The sequence below is a fragment of the Panulirus ornatus genome, chromosome 8 (genome assembly GCF_036320965.1).
Source record: "Panulirus ornatus isolate Po-2019 chromosome 8, ASM3632096v1, whole genome shotgun sequence".
Lineage (NCBI taxonomy): Eukaryota > Metazoa > Arthropoda > Malacostraca > Decapoda > Palinuridae > Panulirus > Panulirus ornatus.
In genome coordinates, this window is record NC_092231.1 from 36411286 (window position 1) to 36432547 (window position 21262).

The 21262-nt window shown below is 40.0% G+C and overlaps 1 protein-coding gene across 5 annotated transcripts in view; it reads left to right on the forward strand.

The window, feature by feature from the left end:
• The window catches only part of LOC139749902 (tetratricopeptide repeat protein 28), a 655954-nt gene that overhangs the window by 89330 nt on the left and 545362 nt on the right, over positions 1-21262 (forward strand). Inside the window, exons 1-2 of one of the 5 annotated variants that reach the window (XM_071664299.1) lie at positions 10991-11135; positions 19465-20223. The exons of 1 other annotated variant lie outside the window; for it this stretch is intronic. In XM_071664299.1, coding sequence (XP_071520400.1) covers positions 20128-20223 — 96 coding nt within the window. In that variant the 5' untranslated portion in view covers positions 10991-11135; positions 19465-20127. Of the gene's footprint in view, positions 1-10990; positions 11136-19464; positions 20224-21262 lie in introns of those variants that run through there. 3 more of the 5 variants (XM_071664301.1, XM_071664300.1, XM_071664302.1) reach the window with 3 other exon arrangements.

Genomic DNA, 21262 nt, shown 5'->3' on the forward strand with positions numbered 1-21262 from the left:
CAGAATTTTCGCCCCCTCCCCCACCCTATGATCCACTTCCGCTTCCATGTTTCCATCCGCTGCCTGATCCACTCCCAGATATCTAAAACACTTCACTTCCTCCAGTTTTTCTCCATTCAAACTCACCTCCCAATTGACTTGACCCTCAACCCTACTGTTCCTAATAACCTTGCTCTTATTCACATTTACTCTTAACTTTCTTCTTTCACACACTTTACCAAACTCAGTCACCAGCTTCTGCAGTTTCTCACATGAATCAGCCACCAGCGCTGTATCATCAGCGAACAACAACTGACTCACTTCCCAAGCTCTCTCATCCCCAACAGACTTCATCCTTGCCCCTCTTTCCAAAACTCTTGCATTCACCTCCCTAACAACCCCATCCATAAACAAATTAAACAACCATGGAGACATCACACACCCCTGCCGCAAACCTACATTCACTGAGAACCAATCACTTTCCTCTCTTCCTACACGTACACATGCCTTACATCCTCGATAAAAACTTTTCACTGCTTCTAACAACTTTCCTCCCACACCATATATTCTTAATACCTTCCACAGAGCATCTCTATCAACTCTATCATATGCCTTCTCCAGATCCATAAATGCTACATACAAATTCATTTGCTTTTCTAAGTATTTCTCACATACATTCTTCAAAGCAAACACCTGATCCACACATCCTCTACCACTTCTGAAACCACACTGCTCTTCCCCAATCTGATGCTCTGTACATGCCTTCACCCTCTCAATCAATACCCTCCCATACAATTTGCCAGGAATACTCAACAAACTTATACCTCTGTAATTTGAGCACTCACTCTTATCCCCTTTGCCTTTGTACAATGGCACTATGCACGCATTCTGCCAATCCTCAGGCACCTCACCATGAGTCATACATACATTAAATAACCTTACCAACCAGTCAACAATACAGTCACCCCCTTTTTTAATAAATTCCACTGCAATACCATCCAAACCTGCTGCCTTGCCGGCTTTCATCTTCCGCAAAGCTTTTACTACCTCTTCTCTGTTTACCAAATTATTTTCCCTAACCCTCGCACTTTGCACACCACCTCGACCAAAACACCCTATATCTGCCACTCTATCATCAAACACATTCAACAAACCTTCAAAATACTCACTCCATCTCCTTCTCACATCACCACTACTTGTTATCACCTCCCCATTTGCGCCCTTCACTGAAGTTCCCATTTGCTCCCTTGTCTTACGCACTTTATTTACTTCCTTCCAGAACATCTTTTTATTCTCCCTAAAATTTAATGATACTCTCTCACCCCAACTCTCATTTGCCCTTTTTTTCACCTCTTGCACCTTTCTCTTGACCTCCTGTCTCTTTCTTTTATACGTCTCCCACTCAATTTCATTTTTTCCCTGCAAAAATCGTCCAAATGCCTCTCTCTTCTCTTTCACTAATACTCTTACTTCTTCATCCCACCACTCACTACCCTTTCTAATCTTTTCTTTCATACCACTCGTCATTTCCCGCGTTAGCGAGGTAGCGTTAAGAACAGAGGACTGGGCCTTTGAGGGATTATCCTCACTTGGCCCCCTTCACTGTTTCTTCTTTTGGAAAATTAAAAAAAAAAAAAACGATAGGGGAGGATTTCCAGCCACCCGCTCCCTCCCCTTTTAGTCTCCTTCTACGACACGCAGGGAATACTTGGGAAGTATTCTTTCTCCCTTATCCCCAGGGATAACTTTCTCCCTATCCCTATATATATTTTTTTTCTTTATACTATTCGCCATTTCCCGCGATAGCGAGGTAGCGTTAAGAACAGAGGACTGGGCCTTTGAGGGAATACCCTCACCTGGCCCCCTTCTCTGTTCCTTCTTTTGGAAAATTAAAATAAAAAAATGAGAGGGGAGGATTTCCAGCCCCCCGCTCCCTATATATATATATATATATATATATATATATATATATATATATATATATATGGCACTATGTGGAACGACGTGGTATACCGGGGTCGACGTGCTGTCAATGGATTGAACCAGGGCATGTGAAGCGTCTGGGGTAAACCATGGAAAGTTCTGTGGGACCTGGATGTGGAAAGGGAGCTGTGGTTTCGGTGCATTATACATGACAGCTAGAGTCTGAGTGTAAACGAATGTGGCCTTTGTTGTCTTTTCCTAGCTCTACTTCGCACACATAAGGGGGAGGGGGTTGTTATTTCATGTGTGGCGGGGTGGTGATGGGAATGAATAAAGGCAGACAGTATGAACTATGTACATGTGTATATATGTACATGTCTGTGTGTGTATATATATATATATATATATATATATATATATATATATATATATATATATATATATATATATATATATATATATATCTATATATATTTCTTTTTTTTTTTTTATACTTTGTCGCTGTCTCCCGCGTTTGCGAGGTAGCGCAAGGAAACAGACGAAAGAAATGGCCCACCCCACCCCCATACACATGTATATACATACGTCCACACACGCAAATATACATACCTACACAGCTTTCCATGGTTTACCCCAGACGCTTCACATGCCTTGATTCAATCCACTGACAGCACGTCAACCCCGGTATACCACATCGCTCCAATTCACTCTATTCCTTGCCCTCCTTTCACCCTCCTGCATGTTCAGGCCCCGATCCCACAAAATCTTTTTCACTCCATCTTTCCACCTCCAATTTGGTCTCCCTCTTCTCCTTGCTCCCTCCACCTCCGACACATATATCCTCTTGGTCAATCTTTCCTCACTCATCCTCTCCATGTGCCCAAACCACTTCAAAACACCCTCTTCTGCTCTCTCAACCACGCTCTTTTTATTTCCACACATCTCTCTTACCCTTACGTTACTCACTCGATCAAACCACCTCACACCACACATTGTCCTCAAACATCTCATTTCCAGCACATCCATCCTCCTGCGCACAACTCTATCCATAGCCCACGCCTCGCAACCATACAACATTGTTGGAACTACTATTCCTTCAAACATACCCATTTTTGCTTTCCGAGATAATGTTCTCGACTTGCACACATTCTTCAAGGCCCCCAGAATTTTCGCCCCCTCCCCCACCCTATGATCCACTTCCGCTTCCATGGTTCCATCCGCTGCCAGATCCACTCCCAGATATCTAATACACTTCACTTCCTCCAGTTTTTCTCCATTCAAACTCACCTCCCAATTGACTTGACCCTCAACCCTACTGTACCTAATAACCTTGCTCTTATTCACATTTACTCTTAACTTTCTTCTTCCACACACTTTACCAAACTCCGTCACCAGCTTCTGCAGTTTCTCACATGAATCAGCCACCAGCGCTGTATCATCAGCGAACAACAACTGACTCACTTCCCATATATAGGGTTGAGGGTCAAGTCAATTGGGAGGTAAGTTTGAATGGAGAAAAACTGGAGGAAGTAAAGTGTTTTAGATATCTGGGAGTGGATCTGGCAGCGGATGGAATCATGGAAGCGGAAGTGAATCATAGGGTGGGGGAGGGGGCGAAAATCCTGGGAGCCTTGAAGAATGTGTGGAAGTCGAGAACATTATTTCGGAAAGCAAAAATGGGTATGTCTGAAGGAATAGTGGTTCCAACAATGTTGTATGGTTGCGAGGCGTGGGCTATGGATAGAGTTGTGCGCAGGAGGATGGATGTGCTGGAAATGAGATGTTTGAGGACAATGTGTGGTGTGGGGTGGTTTGATCGAGTAAGTAACGTAAGGGTAAGAGAGATGTGTGGAAATAAAAAGAGCGTGGTTGAGAGAGCAGAAGAGGGTGTTTTGAAATGGTTTGGGCACATGGAGAGAATACGTGAGGAAAGATTGACCAAGAGGATATATGTGTCGGAGGTGGAGGGAACGAGGAGAAGTGGGAGACCAAATTGGAGGTGGAAAGATGGAGTGAAAAAGATTTTGTGTGATCGGGGCCTGAACATGCAGGAGGGTGAAAGGAGGGCAAGGAATAGAGTGAATTGGATCGATGTGGTATACCGGGGTTGACGTGCTGTCAGTGGATTGAATCAGGGCATGTAACGCGTCTGGGGTGAACCATGGAAAGCTGTGTAGGTATGTATATTTGCGTGTGTGGACGTATGTATATACATGTGTATGGGGGTGGGTTGGGCCATTTCTTTCGTCTGCTTCCTTGCGCTACCTCGCAAACGCGGGAGACAGCGACAAAGCAAAAAAAAAAAAAAGAAAATATATATATATATATATATATATATATATATATATATATATATATATATATATATATATATATATATATGGAAAGCTGTGTAGGTATGTATATTTGCGTGGGTGGACGTATGTATATACATGTGTATGGGGGGGGGGGGTTTGGCCATTTCTTCCGTCTGTTTCCTTGCGCTACCTCGCAAACGCGGGAGACAGCGACAAAGTATAATAAAAAAATAATATATATATATATATACGTATTTTTGGGTACGTATATTTGCGTGTGTGGACGTGTATGTATATACATGTGTATGTGGGTGGGTTGGGCCATTCTTTCGTCTATTTCCTTGCGCTACCTCGCTAAGGCGGGAGACAGCGACAAAGCAAAATGAAATAATAGATAACATATATATATATATATATATATATATATATATATATATATATATATATATATATATATATATATATATACATATATATATATATATATATATATATATATATATATATTTCAGAAAGATGACTAAATCGTCTGTACAAGCACTAAGTTCTATTTCGCACAATCTGAATCTTACAAGCACACGAACTTTACAAATCTATAGAAACATAACATTTCTTTCAAATATAAACGAAAAAAATGACACTAATGGAGATCTGAAGACTTCCATCAATAACGCTACTTTCCTTCATTCATCTAAATCCAATCCATCATCACCCGTCATTCACACCTGCAATTACGAGAGCTGGATTTAAGAACATGAAAGATATGACGTAATAATGAGTTAATAATGTTCGGCTCTGTTTTTAGTTTCGTAATTCTACGTGCAGTAATATTTCATAAGACTGATTACATCATTGGATGCATTACATATATGTGTATATATATATATATATATATATATATATATATATATATATATATATATATATATATATATATATATATATATATATATATATGTACATATATATATATATATTCCTATGAGTCCACGGGGAAAATGAAACACGATAATTTCCCAAGTGCACTTTCGTGTAACAATCACATCATCAGGGGAGACACAAGAAAGAAATATAAGTCAGTTGATATACATCGAAGAGACGGAGCTAGGACGCCATTTGGTAAATATGCGATTGTCCAAGACATACAACGAGCGTTCATTAACTTATCATTTTACAAATCTTATCAACAATAAAGTTATCTAACTTGTATGGACCATCAGTAATGTTAAGATTATAATTCTTTGTGCATTTAATATCAGAAGATTCAATGACATTTCTCGTGGTAATAGAGTTAGAGTTAATAACTGAGATGGCATTACTCCAGTCAATACAATGATCATAGTTTTTAGCGTGATTAACATGGCATTTGATTCTTGTCCCGTTCTTATACTATATTCATGTTGTTTAAGTCTAACAGAAAGATCCTTACCAGTCTGCCCACCATAAAATTTATCACAATTTCCACATGGCACTTTATGGATGCATCCAAGAGAATTTTCTGGTGAAATCTTGATTAAGATATTCTGTATAGTATCATTGTTGCTGAAGGCAACATTTGCATTAAGGGATTTAAGCAACATGGGAAGTAAAGTGATATTATTATCAAAAGGGAAAACTAGAAGATTCTTGGTGTCAATGGGAGGTTTGGGCTCAGATCTATAAAATGATTTCTTTGCTAACTTCAGGGATTTATCGATGAAAGATCAAGGGTACTTTAACTTAGATCCAATAGAATATATCTTCTCAAACTCATCATCAATGAACTCTGGACTGCAAATACGTAATGCCCTAAGGAACATAGATTGAAATGATGATAATTTAACTCTGTCATGTTGAAATGAGTAATAATGGATATATGAGTATACATTAGTAGGTTTTCTGTATATGCTAAACTTAGACTTGTTTCCTTGCCTATGGATCAAGCAATCTAAAAATGGTAACATATCATCATTTACATTTTCTACAGTAAATTTGTATGGAAGGTACTAAATTGTTAAGTAAGGGGAGAAATATTTGTAAATTTTCATTTGTTGGCCAAACACAAAAAACATCATCTACATACCTAAACCAAATTGCATTAGAAGGTAAGATATCCTTTAGTAATTTTGTTTCAAAAAATTCCATATAAAGATTACTTAGTACAGGTGAAAGAGGGTTACCCATTGCAATACCAAATTTTTTTGCATAATAATCTCCATTGAATTGAAATACACACTCTTTTATAAACAATTTTATCAGTTCAGTGAAAACAGACTTTGAAACAGGTAAATAAATATCATCCAAGACATCAAATATATTTTCTAAAAGGTCATCAATTGGAACTTTAGTGAAAAGTGAGGAAACATCAAAGCTAACTAGTTTGAAATCAAAATTGACATTGATATTGTTTAGCTTGTTGACTAAATCTACATTGTTCATGATATTAGAATTTAATACCTTACCACTAAAGGGCTTGATAAAGAAAATAACCATTTTGACAATATATATATATATATATATATATATATATATATATATATATATATATATATATATATATATATATATATATATATATATATATATATATATATATATATGACAGTGCTCCTGGGCTCCGCTTGTAGAAGATTACACAGTGAGTGAAAAAGCATCTTTGACGAGGCTGAATCACTGAGAATACAGTCTCGTCGAAGAACTTATGAATCCAAAGAGTCCACATTGTCCTGTTACTGGATGTAGCGCAGTGTCGGGCTGCAGGAGTCTTTAGAAAGAGGACCTGGCTAACGCCAAGACTCTTTCACAGAAATGAGTCTTTGATGATTATGAATGAATACGTGAATGCATGAATCTTATCTCAAAACGTGAATACATAAATATTATCCTAATCTGCTTTTCTTGTCTTGACAAAATTCTGTTTAGAACAGACGCTTAATGTCACCATTTACACACATACATTTTCCAGATATCATGTATACTACAGCGAAACTAGAGCTTATCGTCCAAAGCCAAGGCCTGCAGATTAACTCGTTGGTTTACCTTGACCACTTCATACGTCCTGGTTCCGCCTATTGACAGCACGTCGCTCCCCATATATCGCACTGATTGACTTCATTCTGTCCAGTGCATGCCACTCGCCCTCATTTTTCAGTCATCGAATCAGTTTCACTTAGAGCCAAAACATCCTGGTTACTTCCTTCTTTTCATCCTGATTACACATATACATACGGACACACACACACACAGCTTAGGCTGGTGCATGTATGAGTGCGTGGATACAAAGGTAGGAGTAAATAGATGGCTCATCGTGTATACACAAGGTAAAGAGACGGGGCAACGGGTGTGTGTGAAACTCTCTCTCCCACATAACACACAAATAGTAATAACATGTAGTAATCACGAACACAGCACACGCACTACAGTCGTCTCCCTGACCAGCATAATCCGTAAAGTAATTGCAGACATAATTAGAAAGCAAATGGATGATTACCTGTAAAGGAAAAACCACCTAAATATGAGATTACATAGTTTCAGGGGAAGGAAATCATTTGTAAGAATACTCAGATTTCTGATAGAGAGTGAGTTCCGTTTGAGACTGCCAGAAAGCCTTTGACGCTATACAAGTAGGTGAAGAAGCTGGATCTTTAGCCAGGCAGAAAGGGAAGACTACTTCGATAATAGATCGATGATTATCGTGGTGGAAGGGAGGAGAGGACGCATGATGCAGGAGCATTTTTCGATGATTGGTTGAGGTCACAAGTGGCGTGCCGAAGGGTTCTAGTTTGGGACCACATTCACAAGTTTAGAAAACTGTATGATAGAGGAAATTCAAGAGATGGGGACTCACGAGTGGGGGATTCCCTCATCGCACAGTAAGAGTTGGTAAATGAATAGACACACACACACACACACACACACACACACACACACACACACACACACACACACACACACACACACACACATGCATGTGTCCTTGAGGTAAATCACATACACTTGTAAAACACTGACATAAGTAAACCCACTGGAAAGATAAACAGAAGCGTCTTTGTTTAGTTTTCCAGCGAGTTTACATATATACATACATAAGTACATCCATATTTACATACGTACATCCATCCATACATTCATACATAAATAAATACATATACATATATATCTTTTTTCTTTTGTACTATTCGCCATTTCCCGCGTTAGCGAGGTAGCGTTAAGAACAGAGGACTGGGCCTTTGAGGGAATATCCTCACCTGGCCCCCTTCTCTGTTCCTTCTTTTGGAAAATTGAAAAAAACGAGAGGGGAGGATTTCCAGCCACCCGCTCCCATATATATATATATATATATATATATATATATATATATATATATATATATATATATATATATATATATATATATATATATATATATATATATATAAACCTACATACATACACACATACATACATACATGCATATATACATACATACATACATACATACATACATACATACATACATACATACATACATACATACCACCGGGGTTATGTGAAGAGCAGTTGCTAACGACTGCAGTCTCTATTTAGCCAAGAGTCCACAGTGTTATGTGAAAGTGTACTCCCAAGCCGGAGACAATGGCTTGGTTAATTAAGAATTTCGAACGTTTAACCCAGTGTTTACTGCTAGTCCCACACCATGGATGTCCCCCAGGCTACACTCTCAGCTCTGGTGGGTACATCTCATCAACAAAAGGCGACCAGCTCCGGCGCGGAAATTTCTTAATTGTAAGCGTTGTCTGTTGGGTTGTGGAAGACGTGGGGGTGGGACGACGCCTCACGACAGATTTGTATATACTTGTTTTTATGGGCGCATGAGGCCGCTATGATCGTCGCAGAAGGTGCTGGCAGAGTGGGGGATTATATGCCTACGCTGCAGAAGGTTAGTGAAGGTGTTATGAAACTATACATAACAGTCACGTGAACAGAGATATGAATTATATGCTATACATAACAGTCACATGAAGAGAGCTATGAATTATATGCTATACATAACAGTCACATGAAGAGAGATATGAATTATATGCTATACATAACCGTCACATTAATAGAGATATGAATTATATGGTATACATAACAGTGACATGAACAGAGATATGAATTATATGCTATACATAACAGTCACTGAACAGAGATATGAATCATATACTATACATAACACTCATGAATAGAGCTACACATAACAGTCACACGAATAGAGCTATGAATTACAAACTATACATAACAGTCATGAATAGAGCTATTGATTATATACTACACATAACAGTCACACGAATAGAGCTACGAATTATATACTTCACACAACAGTCACATGAATAGAGCTATGAATTATATACTATACAGAACAGTCATGAATAGAGCTATGAATTATATACTACACACAACAGTCACATGAATAGAGCTATGAATTATATACTACACATAACAATCACACGAATAGAGCTATGAATTATATACTACACACAACAGTCACATGAATAGAGCTATGAATTATATACTATACAGAACAGTCATGAATAGAGCTATTGATTTTATGCTACACATGACAGTCGTGAATAGAGCCACATGATAGCCACGAATTGAGCTGTGAGGTATATACTACTCACAACAGTCATGAATAGAGCTATTGATTACATACTACACATAACAGTTGTGAATAGAGCTATAAATTACGCACGACATATAATAGTCATGAATAGAACTATGAATTATATACCATACATTACAGTCATAAATAGAGCTGTGACTTATACAGTGTAAAACATTCTCGTGAATAGAACCATGAGTTAGTAAAGGAGTGTGAGGGGCTGCGGTTACGTATATGCATGTTTGATGTTGGATTTGGTGGATGTCGAGTGATAGGTGTTGACTGAGCCATAATAGGCTTTCCAATCTTTCGTCATACTACGAGCTTCAGTGTGAGGTGAAGTAAGGACGCAGCATCCGCTTTGTTTATAATATCACAGACTTGCTTTAACTCTGAGGATACAGTGCTTCTTACACACGTGAATTAGAAAAAAATGAAGAAATCTAGACCCTCTCGGTACTGAGAGAGAGAGAGAGAGAGAGAGAGAGAGAGAGAGAGAGAGAGAGAGAGAGAGAGAGAGAGAGAGGAGGAACTTATGCTTTTGTCAAAATTAGTGAGAATTTTCGGGTCCCCCTGACGCGTTACGACTTCAGGAAAATTAATGAGGTCAGAAACTGCGGGTAGGTTGCGCCTTTGCCAGCATTAATTAAAATGCTAGGGAAGAGGAGACAGACCAGAAGGTAACGAGGGAAATAAATAGGACATAAAGAGTGCGATAGCGGGCGTAAAATTGGCAGTTAAAGCGAGACAGACGGGAGCGAATTTATGTCCAACATTTAATGTGTATTTACCAAGCAAAGAAATGCGAAAAAGATGTGGTTGGAAGTGGGAGAAATAAGTGAGGTGAACTGGTTAATGTGGGGTGGAGAGGAAAGCTTTAGAATGAGAGACAAAAGATAAAGTGTAGGAATTAAAGAGAGGAGATAGGCTCTCTTAAGTGGGTGCACAGACCAAGTTATGTAGTGGAGGTGCAGCGAAAGAAGAAAATCAAGAGCTTTAAAAAAAATATATATAAGAAAAGGTAGACTGGTTATAACTGTTAAGGGAAGGAATGCGAAAGGCAAGCAAAAGAAAGAGACCGGGAGACAAGAGATAAGGTTGGTGTGGAATCAAGGCGGAGCGCTGATCAGGAGAGGGCGGAGCAGGCGACGGGTAGGTGAGGCAGGCGAGTCTCGCGAGAGTGGCGACCGTTCAGTGGCGCTTGGGCGGTCGGAGGGGAGGGTATACGCGCGGTCCGCTCACTCCCGACCATGCCTGATGTTACTTGTGTGCCGCGGATACAGATACAAAGTGTATGAAGCCGAGTGAAAGATGTTCAGAGACACTTAATTCGTGTGAGTCTTGACGCCGCCTTCGGAGGGAGGGTGGCAGTGTTTGGTGGCCGCTGTCTCTCACGAAGGCCGCACCTCCATCCTCGTACTCTGGAAAAGAAAGGAAATCACTCAGCATCCGGTGTAGAAATGTTATTAGTATAATTGGAAAAGGGGGAAAATAATTGCCTGATTATGGCATAGAACAGCCATAGGCAAGTGTAAATTATCCCAGGAAGTTTTAGTCAAATTGTCGTGTTGGTTTAAGGCTGTAGAATGTCGTGGGAAGTACACTTTGCTACCTCGCACCAGTACTGAAAATTGTTACACTGTCTTGATTTAGGGAAACCAACAGAAAATAGTCAAATAAAATGATTATACGGTTACAGGATTTTCCGTATTGACTAGGCTTGCTTTTCACACTTCAAGAAGACACAATATCTTGTCAAGAATATTGTATTATTTTCCGTAGTTATATTTCATATTATCGGTTCTCTTAATGTATAGAAATATTCAGACGGGAAAGTCGACACCGAAGAAGATTAAGATTGTCTTAGTCTTATGTTCAGCACATCATTTCCTCAATGTATAGTATTTCTAGCGTCAGTTTTTTTAATGTTTACTTTCCTCATTCCTGTCACCTTTAGTATTGCGTTCAGTAATTCAATTTCACTACTGCGTTCCCTTCAGAAAACCGAGGGGGGTGGGGGGGCGTTTAAAAGTTTTACGTTTGAAGGCAGGATCTTAAGATGAAGCGTTTTCAAAGCCGTTTACTTTGAACCTGAGCTGATGTTCTGTCAGGTTAAACCCACTCACAGTGCCTCTTTACGGCACCGTGGTTAACAAAGAAAATTAGAAATATGACTTAAAAGCGCTTGAGGTATTGTTACATCGCATACCCAAGCTTCGAAGACCCAGTGGTAACTCCGCCCGAATTTATTCGCCGAAGAATTTGGTCTCTGGCTGGTGTCAAGTGAGGTTCCATCGTGGTACGCATACCTGTGCTGGCATATGACTTGGTCATTTAGCTCTTAATTTTTTTTTTTTTTTATCATATTTTACAAACTGTAGTATTCTCGGGTCGCTTAGGTTGAGGCATCGAATAGCGAACGTTACAATAAGAAGATAGATGAAGAATGGTTCACACGGGAGCAACCAGTCGATGCGTACTCCGTCCTTGCTGTATCTTGTGCCTCAGAAACGTACACATCTGAGCAAATTATTTTCCTGCAGTGTTTACATAGAACTCAAGAATATAGTATGTTTATAGTATACACTTTTATTTTGACCATGTCACCGAGATTTGGGAGAGAATGTATTCTGAAATGATCTCTAACTCATGAAACGCATGGCGCTGGTTAGATCTGTAACGCTGGGTAACTTAGCTGTTACCTTAACACAAAACGGACTTTGGTATTCTGCGTCAGTTCGATCGTGGTGACGTCATAGGCCAAGGTGCGCTGTGATTGGTGGGGCTGCTGTTGGCCTCTGAATAACGCCGGAATCTCGCCTATCTCGAGGGCCTGACGTGACAGGTAGCTCTGTCTAGCCTAGCCTTAACAACGCAAGACCGCTTCTCAACCGCTCTCAAAAATTACACCTCCTGCACCTTTCATTTACGATGTCTTTAAAAATTAGATCAGTTTTTGAAGAATTATTTCCGAGATGGCAATTTGTGATTCCCGAGAAGCCAGCGAGGGAGATGGGGTTGGTTTTTCTGTGCGAGTAGACGAGTGGAGTACTGCATTATTAGGTCAGGTAGGTTTGGACGCATGGTAATGGGATTCGCTGTTTTATTCTACCGTTGCTGTCCAGTGTTCTCTCCTGGGGCAGTAAGTGGACTGGAATGAAAAAAAAAAAAAAGAAATCTGGTAGCCCCTGAGAAGCAGATGTTTGTGAAAGCAGACATCATTGGTTAGGCTTTTATAGCAGCAGCGGATCGTCGTTGATCAGTGCTTGTAGCACGCGAGGTATAGGGCCGGGCGGTTTAATGCTTGTAGCAGAGGCGCTAAGGGATTAGTTGAGTGAGTGCTTGTAGTAGCGAAGCGGGGATAGGTCGTGCCATTATAGTCTAGTGCTTCTATCAGCGGGGTTAGAACCGGTTGTTTTATGGTTGTAGCGGCGGAGATAAGACTAATGTGCTTGTAGTCATGGGTGTGGGACTAGTGGTGTCCTGCTTGTAGTAGGAGTGGGGTGGCAGAGATCGTGGGAGAGATGCGGGCCCCATGGGTGTAAACTTCCCCTCCCCTTACGGTACGGATAGATAATTACAAGCGTTTAATGGTTACTGTGTTTGCTTCCGGGAGGCCACTGGTGTTCTGGGGCCGGGGTTTGGTCCAGTGGTGTAAGTGCTTGTAGCACTGGAGGTAGGAGCTTTAGGAAGTGCTTGTTGAAGTGGAGTTAAGACAAGTAGGTCAGTGCTTATAGAGGGAGAGGGAGGATGGACGTTACGGAGCCATAGAATCATGTAATGATGGAGTTTATATAAACATCAGGGATGGATCCTCATCATTGTTAATTTCATATCTCTTTTCCAGCAGTTAGAATCCCATGGGTCTTTACGAGCTTAAGAACAAGATTACCATAATGTGAACTGAGAAGTTAAAGGCACAGATAATGAAGTTAATGTTATGGCTGTTAAGGAATTCATATTTCTGTAGGGCAGTTGTGGGGAAGATGGCTGCTAGGATCTGATCAGCTATGTTGGGGTTTGAATCTGTAACAAACGATTCACAGGTTTAGCTTAGTTTCTTTTGATTTATTTCAGTCGTTCCCGTTTGATATGTATATATATATATATATATATATATATATATATATATATATATATATTATGTATATAATGTTTTATTGTTTTATTTATCATTCTTATTAACGAACTCCTGGGGTCCTTTTATGGGGATTCTGCAGCTCCGGCGCTGCACTCCACGCAGGAGCAGGGAAATGGACTATCAGATCGAAAAGGTCCCTAAAAACGAGACTATACTCTTCTTCGTCCATTTACAACGATACAGCCTTGCCGTAGGGCACTACTCATGGTGTAACCATGTGTAGGTGGAGTCCGATATATATATATATATATATATATATATATATATATATATATATATATATATATATATATATATATATATATCAGTACACGTTCAATATTTCCAGATATCATCGTATTAACCAACGAACGACTTGGTTTCCTGATGAGCAAGAAGTATGCTAACGACCTCGTAGTATGTTAACAACCAATTCAGTATTCAAATGACCCAAAGGAATGCTAACGACCCAAACGTATGCTAACGACGGCAAGGAATTCTAACAGTCCAACAATATGTGAACAATATGAATGAATGACAACCACTTGCGTTAACAAAGCACTATGTCCAACGTATTGTTAGCATATCAGAAGTATGTTAACTAACCAACTCCTTTAACGACCCACTAGTCTGCTTACGACCACTTGGTGTTATTTTACGTTGCTACAACAACCACATGATCGCCAGTTAGCTATTGCCCCGTCCTGCTGACTTGTCTTCTACACTAATTTTTACCAAAAAAGTATAATTTGGTAATTTTGTTCTTGGTTACTTTTAAAGTATTTCCCATCTTATTATACTTTGCCATTGTGTCGTCTGTGTATTTTTTAGCTTGCTGCCGTTTCTACCCGTGTGTCGACTGTTCGAGATGTGGGTCTGTCGCCCTACCCACGGGACAAAAGACAGGAAATCATGACAAATTAGACCGGGGTAGGAATTACCTGTCTTAGTGTATGGGGAGGGAGTTTTACACTCGTGGGACCCCCATCTCTCGTACGTTCACTGCCTCATTATTCAGTTTATTCCGTGAATCCATGTCTTGTGTACGATAAAAGTACGTGTTCATGTAATTTCTATCAGATTTCTTAATTTCATTTTTATGACTTCTGGTCGTTCTGTCCATGTATCTTTCGAAGTGTAGTTCACTGTGTGCGTCATCGAGGTAGTTTATAGATTAAATGTTGTGGCCAGGTCTCCTCTCGCTCTTCTCTCTTCCAAAGCTGACAAATCTAAGGCCTCTATACTTTCCCAGTTCTCTTAATTCCGTTACCATCTTTGTTGTCCTCCTCTGGACCTTCTCTGCTGCCTCTGGTACTTCTACCCGTGCGGTGACCAAACTTGAGGAATATTCATATACTTGAATGCTGTTTTGATATTTGCCGATAGACGGTTTAATCTCCTTTACTATTCTCTTAATGTGGGACTTAGGTAATTGTTACGGTCAGGTTATAACAGCTTATTTCCTGAGTCCTTCCTACACTGTATCCTATCCTCATTGCAGTTACTGGGGTTAACTTCTCATCAACCATGTATCAGACCAACATTGAAGTTTGTTAAGGTCCCCTTGTAAGTTCATGCAATCCTCTTCGCTTTCCACGTCCCTCGGTACGTTTACATCATCCACAAGTCATTTACACAGATCAAGAAGACTAGTGGTCCCAGGAGAGACAGAGTACCCTGAGGCACGCTGCTGTTGCTGGGAATGTTTGCGAGGGGCCTGATTCTTCAGGCCATTAGTGTCAGCGGTATGACGAGGGTAGTAATTGACAGTTTACTGGTCAAGGTCTCCCTGATGGTAATTGGAGTGTGGGGACCAGCTATATCGGGTAAATCCAGATGGTTTGGCGATAAATCGATGGTTTGACGATAGGTTGGCGACGGGGAACTTGATTGATAGCCGACCTCTTGTGTGGATGGGGTTAGTTGCTTCGGTAAGATCACTCTGCTTGTGTTGGTGATGATCTTGGACGACGATGCGGTCCTTAGGTATGATTGGTTTAACCTTTGGTCAAAGGCCAGGGCATCATACCCAAAGGTCGTGCCATCGTGTATGTATGGCTGAAGTGGGTGGATTAGTTGTGGAGGTTGTTGGTGTCGTGTTTGTAGCGTAGTAGTTCCAGCTATGGAAGGTGGGTAGTTTGTGTGGCATAGTAGTTCCAGCTCCAGCTAAGGGCGTTCGGTACTTTGTGTGGCGTAGTAGGGTTCCATGTGGAACCCTACAAGTCTTCTGACGAGATGTACACTAATCTATTACATTCTTTTTATCTATATTATTTATGATCCCTTTCATACATAGTCTCTTAACTTGCCTCCAGAAGGTCCATGTATTTTGTAAGCCGTCTTGAGCATCTTGCTAAAGTTTATTCCAATTGTTCTTACTCGCTAAGCAAACTGCTGTATTTGTATTCTTTTCATTGACCCATTGTGCAGTACTTTGTCATCCTAGTTCTAATTTCATTACCTCAGTCATTGTATTCTTCTGAGAACCTGAAATAAATTCTCGTATTTTGCAAGATTTCAATCATCTTTAGTGTCCTCCATCACCAACGCCAGAGGAGACCGGTGGCGCATGATCTATAAGTGATCTTATGGTAGTAATGTACACCAGTCTCAGCACAGGTCCTCCAGCTCCTTTACCCCAACATGCTGAAGCCTTCAAGGGCTGTCATCTTGCCTTACATTGTGTGAGGGGTATGGTCTACTTCTCCATCTTTTCTTTCAGTCAATAAAGACGATATGCATTCCTAAATACTTATATTTTGACACTTTATACTGAGTAAAGCCAATACACATTCATAAATACTTATGTTTTGACACTTTACACTTAGTAAAGCCAATATACATTCCTAAATACTTATATTTTGATACTATACTTAGTAAAGCTAATATACATTCATAGATACTTATCTTTTGACACTTTTTACTTAGTAAAGCCAATATACATTCATAAATACTTATATTTTGACACTTTATACATGGTAAAGCCAATATACATTCATAGATACTTATATTTTGACACTTTATACTTAGTAAAGCCAATATACATTCCAAAATACTTATATTTTGACACTTTATACTTAGTAAAGCCAATATACATTCCAAAATACTTATATTTTGACACATTATACAAAGTAAAGCCAATATACATTCATAAGTACATATATTTTGACACTTTATACTTAGTAAAGCCAATATACATTCATAAATACTTATATTTTGACACTTTATACTAAGTAAAGCCAATATACATACATAGATACTTGTATTTTGGCTATATACAAAGTAAAGCCAATATACATTCATAAGTACATATATTTTGACACTTTATACTTAGTAAAGCCAATATACATTCATAAGTACATATATTTTGACACTTTATACTTAGTAAAGCCAATATACATTCATAAGTACATATATTTTGACACTTTATACTTAGTAAAGCCAATATACATTCATAAATACTTATATTTTGACACTTTATACTAAGTAAAGCCAATATACATACATAGATACTTGTATTTTGGCTATATACAAAGTAAAGCCAATATACATTCATAAGTACATATATTTTGACACTTTATACTTAGTAAAGCCAATATACATTCATAAGTACATATATTTTGACACTTTATACTTAGTAAAGCCAATATACATTCATAAGTACATATATTTTGACACTTTATACTTAGTAAAGCCAATATACATTCATAAGCACATATATTTTGACACTTTCTCTATACTTTTACCCTTCAGAACAAGAGGTTCAGTTCCCTCTTCCGACACGGGATTGTACACTATGTGTGGGCCTGTTTGCAGCCTTGATTTGCGAGTGCGGAGCTTAATTTTGTTGAAGTCGTTTGTCAGTGGCGCAGCAGGTGTAGTTAGCGTGAGAGGCAGGCAGGCGTTTGTCCCTAGTGTGGCAGCGATACCATCTGTTGATTAGTAATGTTTATGGTGGTCGTTGGCGGAGGCTTCACTCGAGCTAGACGCCACCACTCCCTCCCTGTGTGAGGCTGGCCGAGCGCTTTGTTCGACCCAAGCCCATCCTAGTGTTTTAATGGGATTCCGTTTTCTTTATGGCAAGTATTTGGTGTCGATGATTTGATTTCATTACAATTCCTTTGGTAGATTACCTCTTATGTTTTCTTCGCCGAAACTTAAAACCTGTGGTTTAATGGGATTACTTTTTCCTTAATGGCTCACATTTGTTGATGATTTGAGCTTATTCCAATTCCTTTAATGGATTATCTTAGTGATTGGGTCAAAGATGCTCGATCTAGTTTTGATAAACGTTCGTATTTCTTTTGTTTTGATAATATCACGTTCGTATTTCTTTTGTTTTGAGAGAAATATATTTTGATTTGAGTTTATAACAAATTCCCTTGTTGGATTACCTAAGTGCTTTGTTCATAGGAACTCAATGAAAATGGGATTACTTTTTCTACGTAGCAAAATTATTTTTTCGTCATGTAAGTACGTAGAATAAGAAGATAGAAAAGGTCCATCGGGAATGATAAATCAAAACTGAAAACGGGTTCAGTGTCCAAATATCGGGGACATTTACGTAATCATCACAATATTAGCCATTACTTGGCCTCTTGAGCGCGGCGGTACGACCCTTGAGCGCGACGGAACGACTTTTGAGTGCGACGGTATGACCCTTGAGCGCGACGGAACGACCCTTGAGTGCGACGGTACGACCCTTGAGCGCGACAGAACGACCCTTGAGCATGACGGTACGACCCTTGGGTCTGATGATGACAGTCTGTGACGTAACTTTTAAGGGTCAGGTGAGAGGCCACGGCGTCATACCCAGGATCGTACCGTCGTGCTCAAGGGTTGCACTGTCGTACCCAAGGGTCGTACCGTCGTGCTCAAGGGTTGTACCGTCGCACCCAAGGGTCGTACCGTCGTGCTCAAGGACCTTATCCTCGAGCATAGGGATAGACTGGTGACTGGTGCAAATGAACGCGCAATTCCATAGTACACAGCAATGGTTCGAACCCCGTACCATTTTCTTGGTAGCTGTCATAGTTATTTCCATGTTATAGACAACATAGCCGAGTGGTTAGTGTACCCAGCTACCACACAAATGGTACAAGGTTCGAATCCTTACTGTTGGAGACCATTATGTGTGACAGTAAGTTTGGTAACATTGCTGAGTACTGGGTAATGTGAGCCTTACAGGATATGACCTATCTAGACCCCGTTGCCCATGGACGTGAGACTAAGGGTATTCCATTACTAGTAACAGGATAGTCATTTCCCTGTTATGGGCAGCACAGCCTAGTGGTTAGTGTACCAAGCCACCACACACATGGTACGGGGTTCGAACCCTTTCTGTTATGGATATTTGTTAGAGCTTGCAAGGATCAAGTTATTTTGAGAATATTGGCCTCAATTAAGCATATAAGCGTTTCCCTCGTAGTACCTAAGTGACGGATCCACTTATGTACTTACAAAGAAAAACTACTTTGATGTCAAAAGGAATAAATGAGAGAAATTACATTTTCTAAGAAGTTTGGTTTAAATAACTCTCACAGGAGTCTGCGTTTTGGAACTTACCTGAATTCTCATTTGGTGTTGGCGAGAAGGTAGATCACAGTACTGTAACACTGTACTGGAAGACCACAGTACTGTAACACTGTACTGGAAGACCACAGTACTGTAACACTGTACTGGAAGACCACAGTACTGTAACACTGTACTGGAAGACCACAGTACTGTAACACTGTACTGGAAGAACTACAGGGAAGCTGGAGAATGCGGTGTATGAGTACAGAATGTGTTAGTTTCTGATAATGAGTAAGAAAACAGACAATTGAAAAATTACATTGATTACACAAACGGGTCTATATATTAACAGGCGTGTTGGGTTGACTTGTCTAAAGAGAACCGTGAATTAGATAGCTTCTTGGAGAGTTACATTTCATTGTATAAGCATATAACGAAGGAATTACATTGCGTCACAGTCCTGATAAGACACCAGTGTGGCCACTGAAAGCTCTTCTTGAGACCTGGAACCACACCTGACTACCTCACCGAAGTTCCTGGAGGAGAACGAAGCGTCTTCGCCCACACCTTCGCCACCGTCCATGACTGGTGGTGGGCGCGTGCGTGTGTTGTGTGGGGGTCAAGATATTTAGTCTGTAGATGAGGTCCCCTCGTAGCCCCTGAGGACGGACGCCTCCCCTGAGAGAGCTCTGATGATTTCCAGGACCCACCAGCCTGACCCTGGGAACATGGAGTTGCTAGACCTTAGGAAGAAGGTCATTGCGGCCGCCAAGACGCATAGCACTAAGGTAAGGTGTAGGTGATGTGGTGTGGTGTGGGGTAGAGGGCAGGAGAGAGAGAGAGAGAGAGAGAGAGAGAGAGAGAGAGAGAGAGAGAGAGAGAGAGAGAGAGAGAGAGAGAGAGAGAGAGACGCACACGCCGGGGGTGGATCGCCCATCATCTACCTCTTCCAGTGATAGAGAATGAAACAATTAGATATCCTACCATTAAATCCTTTGAGCACTTCCTTACGACTCTTGAGCACGACGCAGTCAGTGGTCGTACCGTCGTGCTCCAGAGTGGTACATCTGTGCTAGGAGCGAGGAGTTTAAGCAGTTATCAGTGACTGTGTGGCATGTAGCCTGGGCTCTGTTGAGTATTCGTGGCCCGTGATCCTTCTGTTTTCAGGCCCCATTTGGCGCAACACTTGCCCTTTTCCCCTCAGTCACGTATATATATATATATATATATATATATATATATATATATATAATCTTAATATTAGTGATGTTCTATACAAGTTGGATAACTTTATTGTTGATGAAATTTGCAAACAATTCACCTTGTCCACATAATAAGTTTATGATACGCTCGTTGTCCGTCTTGGACAATCGCATGTTTACCAAATGGCGCCCTAGCTACGTCTCTTCGTTGTATATCAACTGACTGTTATATTTCTCTCTTGTGTCTCCCCTGATGATGTGATTATTACACGAAAGTGCACTTGGGAACTTATCATGTTTCATTTTCCCCGTAGACTCATAGGATTATATATATATATATATATATATATATATATATATATATATATATATAATATATATTATCCCTGGGGATAGGGGATTAAGACTACTTCCCACGTATTCCCTGCGTGTCGTAGAAGGCGACAAAGTACTGTAACCGTACTGGAAGCCGCAGCTGTAACATTCTGAGAACTCAGTGTTTTTTTAAATGCGTGTATGAGTACAGAATGTGAAGGTCGGACTAATGGTAGAAAGAATTCAAAAATTACATTGATTACCAACAGTCATATATTAACAGCGTGTTGGGTGACTGTCTAAAGAAACG